Genomic DNA, 10,656 nt, shown 5'->3' with positions numbered 1-10,656 from the left:
AAAAAAAAATTTTTTAGGACTTAAAATTAATTTTTATGGCTCTGCAAAATTTTAATTTACAAAAATATCATTAAATTTATCATTAGGATTATTTTTTAATAAAACAAGATTTTTGTAATATTTGAAAAAAATTAAAAATATTTTTTTATTCAATTTTTTTAAAGAATTTAAAAAAAAAATATTTCTGAATAAATAAAATATTTTTAATGTTAAAGTAGGAAAATTATTTAAAAAAAAAATTGCATAAAAATAAAAATTTCGTAAAAATTGATAAAATTGTGAAATCAAAAAAAAAAATAAGATAAGAAGATTCAAAACAAAAACAAAGAAACCACAAAGTAAAATTTCCATCCGAAAAAAAAAACTTAGATTTCTTTTTTAAAAACAAAAATATTATATCCACACAATTCACCGCACATTTTACCAAAATCAAAACCCACAGAAAAAACCTTGTCGTGTATATTCTCTGTTGAAAATGAAGAAGAGTGAATCCAACAAGTACCTTGTTAATATACCTCTAAACACACATCATACACAAAAGATTCGTACAATATTCAACAAGCGATCCGTAGAACCAAACAGGAATATTAATAATAATAATAGAACACCCTTCCTTCGTCGTTCGAAGCGCGCGTATACGAGACCCGAAGTTGTTTCTCCTCTTGGAAGAGAACTTTATTCCCGGTTGCTACCGAATTACACGCATGCGCTCCCCTCCACTGCCGCACAAAACCCGTAAACAATATTCCCATTGGAACACCGCGGCCAAGAACGCGTTCTGATACACACACATTATGCATTTTATCTTCCCCTCGTGCACATTCGGTTCGGAAAACTTCGTAACATATGCAACAAATGCGTACATGGCACGTACAGCGACACGACTCAATATGTTACTCTTCTACACAAGTTTAAAAGTTTTATATATTTGATTGCACTTCGTTCAAACACGTCAATTTCAATCGGATCTCTAAGCGAGTTAGACGTAATTTTATAGTTCTCTAACAAAAAAATAATAATATTAACAAAACACATCTCTTTATATAGTATAAAATAATATTTGTTGTAATACTGATAAAATAAATGTGTTTCGTGTTGTAAAAAAAATTCTTGCGAGACAAATAATTCTAGTGCACAAAAATTTTTGATACTAAATAAAAATTAAAATAAACTAACAAAAATTGTTCGAAAAAGTATAAGAAGACGTCGAAGCGCTTTTTGTATAAAAACATAAAAAAAAATTAAAAATACGAACAACGAAACGAAAATAATAATAATAAATAGTACTTGTTGCTTACAAAAAAAATATTATTATTAAAAAAAACACAAAGTACGAAAATATGCAAAAGTGACATCAAAAGATAAAAAACTGTGAAAATGCATAAAATGAAAAATATTCATAAAATGATTTTAAGTAAAAATTTATCTGATAGCAATGGATAAAAAATTATGAATATTCAACAATAAAACAGAAACAGTAGTGATGAAACAAAAATAAATATTGTGGTTTCAACAGACACGCAAAAACACTAAAATAAAACAATAAATTAAAAATAAAAACGAAAAAAGACGATAAACAATAATTTATAATAATAAACACAAAAAAAGCTGCAATTGTGATAATAATATTAAAAAAATAATATTAAGACAATTTTTTTTCTAAATATCTTAAAATAAAAAAAAAATAAAAATATGGCAATTCCATTTTGTCTACCCGATCAACCATCAAATAATGATGCAGCCGGAAGTACTGGTGCATCGCAAGCCACAAGCGGTGCTTCTTCGGCAATGCAATCCCCATTGCTGAGTCCCGTCACCGATGCCCAATTCATGCAAGCCTTTTGCGAGGCACTCTACCGCTGCACTCAAAATGGTAAGTACCACGTGTGTGTCTGAAAAAAAAAATAAATAAAAATAAACAAACAAGTGTGGTGAATAAAATAATGTGTAAATAATAATAATATTATATATGATTATCAAATCAGTTAAAACAAAATAAAATAAATGATTATTTTTTTTTATCGCGCGACGTGTGATATAATTTAAATCAATTTAGATTTTTAAATCAAAAAATAATCTAACAGCTTCTGTCTCATAGTGTAATAATTATTTATCATTATTATTATTATTTATTGAAAACGACGCAAAAATTGTTACAAACATAAAAATATACATATATATTGATTACAAGTTTGTGATTAATTTGCGCGCGAATTATTATGTAAAAATTTGTTATTTTTCTCCATGTGACGTGCACGATAATAATCTAGAGTTATAAATAATTATACCAATTTTGTATCTTGATGGTGATATGAATACGTGTATTTTGCATGTTGCCTGCTAAATAGTGCGGAAAATTATATATAATTCGCCTGCGTACAAAAAAAGTTTTTTTTTTACTTTATACACAAAAAAAATAAAATTAAGATAAAGTGTATAAAATTCTCTTATAATATAATAAACAAACATGTATAAAACAATTAAAGTTTTAAACTTTTTATCTCCAAAAATGCAGAAAATAACGAAGAATATTATATTTTGCAAGTTAGAATGTCTTTTATTGCCAGTCATTAGAAATGTGATGTGCTAAGTCGATGTTGTCGTTGCATTTTATGACGTTAAGCATTTAACGGGACTAGTTGTAACTTTTTTACACAACTCTCGAATACCATAAAAAAGGAATTAAACATGGAAGAAAATGATAATTATGCAATGCACGTGCATCTTTTACGGCTCTTCATTTTTATCTAATTAAACAAGTTTAAATAAAAATTAAAAAAAAGGAAAAAAAAGTTGTCCTTGGATGCATTTTCATACACGATACATTTATTAACTCGCGAACAAAGAAAATTCGTAATATTATATTTTTTTATACAAATGCAGAAAATGCGGAAAAAAAACTTTTCATTAACATTATGCCGGTAGGAAATGCAAGCGCAATAATAAAAAATGAGTAATCCACCGCTTCGCTTCGGTCAACTGATTTTCGCTTGTTTTGAATAAAAAACGCATCATTCTATTGATTGATTAGTTTTATTGTGTCCAATTAAAAAAAATAAAAAAAAATACAATATGAATCATGCGACTTGCAACAAGGGAAGTTTATTTTTTGATGTTAATTGCGATACATGTTTTGTGTAAATTTTTCGTGTAATTGAAATATCGAGAAAAAAAAATACACGATTAATTATTGACCGTATTTGTATCAAAAAATGTATGTGACATTCAATCATCACATCATGTTTAATGCTTTTTTTGGGCAAAAAATTTTTTTCGTGCATTTCCGTAGAAAAAAAAATTATTTTACAAGGTTGACGGAAATTTGCACTTTAGTGATAAATATTTCTAACAAAGAACCCTGCTATGAAAAAAATTTTCTAGATAAAATAAAATATATATATTTTGACATGCATCCATCTGCATATCTCTTTTTTCGCATTGTATTTAAATAAATAACGTCTTTAATTTATGCATCTTCACTTTTACTGCGTTATAATTGTAACATACACATTATTGTTACTAATTGCGCTACTAAAGTACACTCAAGTTATAAATGCTCATTTGAATAAAAGATTAACATGCAAAAAAGTGCAATTTATTTTATTTACTACAAAAACTTCTTGCAAGTATTTTTTTTTTTCGCAACGAGAACGACAACTAGATGATGATTAAATAAACATTTCAAAGCTTTTCGCGCCTAATTGTTGACATACTCCATTATATTGTTTTAAAATAAAATAATAATGTATATATTGATAATCAAATAAGTAAATTACATACAAGAAACACTTGTATCTACTTGTAAAATGAATGGCGTGTTTGCGGAGCGAGCATTTGTAAACATTTATGTAACGAACAGATTATAAAAATAAATAAAGCGCGTCGTTTTGCGAGCATTGTTCAAACAATATACTGTTTTATTATTTGATTATCGTTAAACTATTAAAATAATAATAATAAAATAATCAGACAATTATTTAAAAATTCTAAAGAAAAGTCGTAAAAAAATCGAAACTGGATTAAAACCGGATTAAAACTCCAAAATGTCATCGTAAATCATATCACTTTCGATCCTTATCATTATTTATCATCAAAATTAAAGTAAACATTTAAAAAAATAAACAATTTAAATTTATTAAAATAATCTTGAGCGAGGTCAAAACTTCTAGTAACACCTCGCAAGTAATCATTTTCATCTTCTAACCTAATTTATTTGAAATTTATTTAGATTTATTAGAAGTTTATTTATAAAACAAGCGTTATCGTTTTTTTTTAATAATTTAATAAAACATTATTATTCTGACTCAATATTCTTACGAGATAATTGCCGCGTAAATGTCTACCTAATGCGCATGATGATGATCGGTCGGCCGACAAACCGACGGCAAATCGCATTTACGTATATATAGTATAACATGTTCGTACAAGTTTCGCGCCAAAACATTTTGTCGTGATAACAAACAATAAAAAAAATTGTATATAAATAAATAAACATTATGCTGCCTTGTTACTCAGTCACAATAAAAACAAAAACATGTGTGTATATGTAAATTTTTATTTTATTTCAAGAATCACGATAAATCGCATCATGACCTTCGAGATGATTTTTATCGTTTCTGCAACATTGACATTGCAAGAGTCTAAGGTGTTCCTTTATTTTTTATTTTATTATTTATTAACGTTTCATTTGTAAGACAATATACATTGTCTCTATCTGTCAATTAAATGATATGCTATTGATAAGATGATGTCATCGCAAGTACTTGCATTTTCTAAGCGATTTATTAATTATTATTATAAATCTTGCATTGCTACTGTATTCCTTCACTCGCTTCATTTTACGTAATAATTGTCTCGTGTAAACATGATGAAACACAAAACAGCTGCAGAATCATGACTTTGTACATAATATTGTTTGATCATTGATTCTATTTAATATAATAATAATTTATACAACAACAACAACAAGTCAGGGACTGGTTTGTGATGCATGCTTGTTGCATCTAAGGCAATACACGAGACCAATCCATTATTATATTAACTTGCTTAACCTTGAAAATGTGCAACATATATATTGGTTAGTAGTGCATCATATCAAGATTTGCGCCCTCTACACACATGCTAACATATATTTATAAGTAATTATTATTTTATTAGGCGACTAATAATTATTATTTGATATTTTGTAACACACCCTTTGTGATTTGGAAAAAAAAAATCAGGAAGATTTTTTTTTATGTTTTTGATTGGAAAATCAAAAAAAAAATACATTTTAAAAAATTTTAAAAAATTATCAAAATTAATAATTCATAATAAAATTATAAATAATTAAAATATTACAATTATTTTTATAAAATAAAAGATATCTTGAGCTCCAAACAAAGAAATGAGTGAATTAAAATATTATATAAAAAAATTAAAATTAATTTAAATAAATTTAGATATTTAAAAAAATTATTTATTATAAAAAAATAGTTATTTTAATGATTAAAATTAACAACTAAATATTAAGATAAAAAATTAAAAATAATAATTAAAATATTTTTAAAAAAATAATTAAAATGAAATTTCTCATTAAAAAATTATTAAAATTAATTTAATTAATTAAAAAATTAAAAATAAATAAATTATTTTTTTTACTAAATCACATCGAAATTGATGCGACTAAATTTCAAATAATTAAATCTACTCGCCTAATATTTATCATTATCATTAACATTATAAATCCAGAAAAAATGTTTAAGATAATTTTTCGCTTACGTGCAACAATCCATCAATTCAACGCATTACATTACGGCAAGAGTAAAGAACTTGAACTAGTCTTGCTAGTTTGTTTGCACAAACATATACAATAAATAATAATAATAATAAATCAAACTTATATATTTATTTTGTAATGTTAATTATTTATTTTATCAAGTTGCAGTGAGAGCGAGAAAAAAATGTCAAATGTGTACACAAAAGACACAACATGCATCATAAATATTAATATTATTATAAAATACAAAAAATCAATGGACAAGTTCATTTTTTCCGCTGTAGGCGCTTAAATACATACTTTGAACAAGCTTACACACTCATTTGTCGCTTAACTAACATATTTTTTATTATTATTATTTATAATGTTTTTTCGTTGCATATCTGGTTTTTTATTTTGTCTTTTATTTTTGCGCACAATTCTGACCTCTATTCTTTGCTACTTGCTGCAAGTGTACAAAATTTTCATAATCAGGACAAAACGTAAATAATAATCATAATAACGAGTATATGTTGTGTGTTGTGTATTATAATAACGTTGCGATGGTGTTGCGTCAGAAAACAAGACAGGACAAGACAAACGTGTCAGTACTCACTGCCTTTGTCAATTAACTGCCCCAAACTATTACGTACACATGTAATTTTTGCATATTACGCTGCAGCTAAAACATTCACATGTATATCATTGTAAGGTACATTATTATATTATTAATCGCGCGCTAGTAACTAACACTCCATCTACCAGCCATCCACAAAGATATTGGAAGTTGTAATGATAATTTATATATTTTTTTATTGAAAAATGAATATATATTGAGTAAATTAATGATGAAAAATTTTGTTTGTGTGTCGTTTTCGGTACTGTATCATTATATAATAAAATATAAAATAATATAATGGGGAGTTAATTAAAGTTTTGTTCTATTATTATCAATATTTTTATTGTTTTTCTTCGTTTTTAATGCATTCATGAATATATTCATGTTGCAAAAAATAAAAAATAAAGGAATCAAGGATGATCAGATACTCGTATATATGTTGATTGTTATGTAATTTTCATAGTTTATCATTATATAGAAAAATAATGAAACTAGTTTTACATGTTAAATGTATATAGTATGTAATTTTCGTGCGTACGTGCACTTTTGTAACGATTTGTATACAATTTGTCAATCAAAGAGATATATGTTACTTGTGAGAATATTAAATTAGGTTGGTGATGCGAGAAAATTGAGCAATTGCATATAAAGGGACTTCAAAGTGAAAAAATAAATAATAATAGCAATTTAAATTTAAAATTAATGTTAAAAAAAAAAGAAAAAAACGCGCCTGCCTAATAAAAACATAATTCTTATTGATATTTTAACCAGCAATCCACTTAAAATAATAGTGTGTAATAAACATAAATTAAGAATTAAGTACGTGTGCATTTACTACATACAGAAAAAATGGCAATAAAATAATATTATATATTTTTTGTGTATAACTAAATTAGAAGCACTTTATAATTATATTTCATCATTTCTACCCACTTGCGGTGATTAATGCATTTCATGTGCATGATGAATTGCGTATTATTTAATTTTATTTTTATCGGCTAAATCTGAGGAGAGATAGCAGACATTGTGGCAACCACTTTTCAAGATAACATACGTCACGTAGCCTTGGACAATTTAAAAAAACAGATAATAAACCACAATATTTGTTCAATAACAATAATAATAATGATTAATTGTTATGATTTTTCTCCAAGTTTCATTGAAATTCTTTCTAAACTTTCTCGGAAATATTTCAAGGCTATCATTTCTTTGCTTATATTACATTATTTATAATAACGAGGTATAATTAGATCGTACCACGTTAGAAGGGAAAATAACTGACGTTCAACAATGTGGTTATTATTATAAATTTTCCCGCAATTCACAGAGTTTGTCATCGCTACTGCGTTACTCACACAATGTTGCACCTCAATATTTGATGAAATTAAATGATTATTTATTTAAAGCGCATTCATGCGGCGTTCTGATACAAAATATATATATTTTAAAAAAAGAATAAAAAAAATTGTCACAAAAAACTGTAAATAATTATTATAATAATAAAAGTAACAAAAAACGCAAATAAAACGAATGCAAATATTACAACAAAATAATGTAAATGCAATCAACATTAATTTGAATGAATTTTAATGACTTTGGGTTAAATGGTTTACGATCTGATAATAAATTAAATGTACATTTAACATGCATAGCCAATCCATATTTAATGTTATTAAACAATTAATTAAAGTTCATGTTTTATTTTTTTTTATTTATTTTTTTGTAGGTTTACCCGAAACACCATTGATGTCGCCGATGATGAGTCCCAATCCCGATACCGGATGCGGATATCATGCCGTCAACCCGACGAACGGCAATCGTTTCTACTTTCCCCAAATCCCACGTTCACCAATGTCCCCGAATAGTACGAACAGCAGCGTGCCCGTCACTCCTGTCACAACGAGAAATCATCCGCGACGCGTTAATGCGCAAAGTCAGCAGAGGGTGTATGTGCCAAGACGGTAAGTTTTAACTTATTTTTTTTATTTTTTTAACAAAATTTTTAAAATATTTTTTTTTTTTTTATTTAGGGTCCGTTTGTCATCTCTCGGCGAAGACGACATGTACGAAGATGTGATCCACTACTGTGCCAGTGCCAGCGACTCCGAAGAGGAGGAAATTGCAAGTCCGATTGAACAAGTGGACCGCGAGGATCTCATGTTGCATTTGCGCCACATGGAGGCCCGCGAGCAATTGCAAATGTTCCCTGGACGTGTACCCCCACCAAAAGTTCGAAGAAAACGCGATCAATCGTCGACGTCGTCGTCGTCATCGAGCTCGACCACCGCTGCCGAAGAACGTCGTAACAATAGAAATATAAGTAATAATATAAGGATCTCAATGAAAGACGCCAAACCAGAACAGAAGTCAAAAGTAAGTTTAAATTAAATTATTATTTTAAAATACCAAAAAAAATTATTTATTTTAAAAATAATAAAAAAATATTTTTGAAATAATTTTAAAAATTAATTATTTTTTTTACAAAATTTGAGTTTTTTATTAATTTTGTTTTTTTTTCTCTTTCGCAGGACTCTTTCAAATGGCCAACTGTGGTAACTGTCGTTGTGATTGCTGTCGGATGTGGCATTTTAGTTTCGCGCTAAATTTCTACTGAAAATATTCGGGCTTAGAATATTTTTCAAGTAGACATTGTGTAAATATCGTGCCAATATCTTCAGACTACGAACAAAACAAAAAAACTACTTCTCGATGCATTTGTGAGTCAACTCACACTGCCATATATTTCAATCCTATTCAACACTTGAAATTCTCAGACGCATAAACGAATGAAATTACAAATTCTGATAAAAATTGCACAAGCAGCGAATTCAGCACCCCAGTTAGCATTAAAAATTAAATAAATTAGTGTGAATTTTTCTTTTTTTTATATACTTTAGACACATTTTTAGACAAAAAAAAATTAATTAAGTGTTCATAGATAGAAACAGAAATACAATCCCATCAAATTTGTCATGATCTTTACATTTAACGGATAAGTAAGAATATACTTATATATGAAATACCATAAATTTATATTAAATATAATATGATTGTGTAAAAAAAATATAAGTATAATGATAGTTAGTAAATATACATTTTTGTAAATAAAAAAAATAAATTTAAATGCACATAAAAACACAGAAAAAAATAAGGCATTTTTATAAATATTGATAGGTCATAAGCAATCATAACATAAGGAAAATGATGATGAAGACATACACGATGATGATGATGATAAGAAAACTTGGTCGGAACCGAGGAATATATTAAAAGATTATGAAAAACAAGTAGTAAGTAAGAATAAAACCCAAAGCAAATGTGATTTTTTATATAAAATAATAATTGGAAAAAAGAGGCGTTATATAAATTTATTATTATTATATTATTAAAGATTATTATCGAGAAACAATTTAGATGATAAATATATATTTTAATTTTATCATCATTATATTATTAAAATATACATCGTTAGAGGAAAATAATAATTTAGAAATATATACAAAATAATTATATTATTATTAAGTTGTTTCTTCTTTAACTTTTCCTCTATCTCATCATGTTTCTAACATATTTTCATCTATTTGTTTCATTTTATTACAAAAAAAAAACATAAAAATACAAAAAAAAAATATTTCAACAATGTGATGTGATATATATCTTGAATTAAAATTGGAAAAAATTCAGCATATGTATGATACACATTAAAAATTTAAAACATTTTCAAACAGAAAAAAAAATATTTCATTCAAAATGAAAATTTTCACATTTAGACCTAAATTATATTTAGTTTAATTTCGATTGTGATGAACATTACACATACAGCAAAAAAAATCATTTTCATTTCATAAAACCATTTTTCTTAAAATAGTGTTTTTTCCAATCGCTCTCAAAGCATATTGTGATCCCACTGAAAAAATAAAGTTTCAATGATGAACGCCATAAACATAACAATTGAAACAAAAATCGAAAAACAAATATTATTACAAACATGAAATAGATACGAAACAATAGTTGGCCAAAATCAAAGTTCCAAAGATTTTTTATACAGAAAAAAAATACAAATATACAAGAAAACAGTTTTTTATACAAAAATAATAATTGTAAAATCAATTCGAATCTGTCTTTTATATTATACAATTAAAAATATAAATATTTGTGAGAAAAAAAAACTAAAGATACAGTATATATGTTAAATATCTATTTTATTAATTAATATAAAAAATTATCATCATCGAAAAAAAACATTGTAAATTTGATGAAATGAAGTCCCAAATTGATCTCATTCAAGAAAAAATATATC

The 10,656-nt window shown here is 26.2% G+C and overlaps 1 protein-coding gene across 1 annotated transcript; it reads left to right on the top strand.

The window, feature by feature from the left end:
* The first annotated feature begins 1,252 nt into the window (after positions 1-1,252).
* On the top strand, positions 1,253-9,788 carry LOC134826902 (cell death protein hid). The gene is made up of 4 exons (XM_063839406.1): positions 1,253-1,873; positions 8,083-8,317; positions 8,387-8,729; positions 8,885-9,788. The coding sequence occupies exons 1-4, from the start codon at positions 1,693-1,695 to the stop codon at positions 8,957-8,959; spliced, it is 834 nt and encodes a 277-aa protein (XP_063695476.1). The 5' UTR covers positions 1,253-1,692; the 3' UTR covers positions 8,960-9,788.
* Positions 9,789-10,656: the final 868 nt, after the last annotated feature.

Source organism: Culicoides brevitarsis, chromosome 1 (genome assembly GCF_036172545.1).
Source record: "Culicoides brevitarsis isolate CSIRO-B50_1 chromosome 1, AGI_CSIRO_Cbre_v1, whole genome shotgun sequence".
In the NCBI taxonomy this organism is placed as follows: domain Eukaryota; kingdom Metazoa; phylum Arthropoda; class Insecta; order Diptera; family Ceratopogonidae; genus Culicoides; species Culicoides brevitarsis.
Note: the sequence above shows the minus strand (reverse complement) of the source record. Positions and strands in the feature narration are given on the sequence as shown.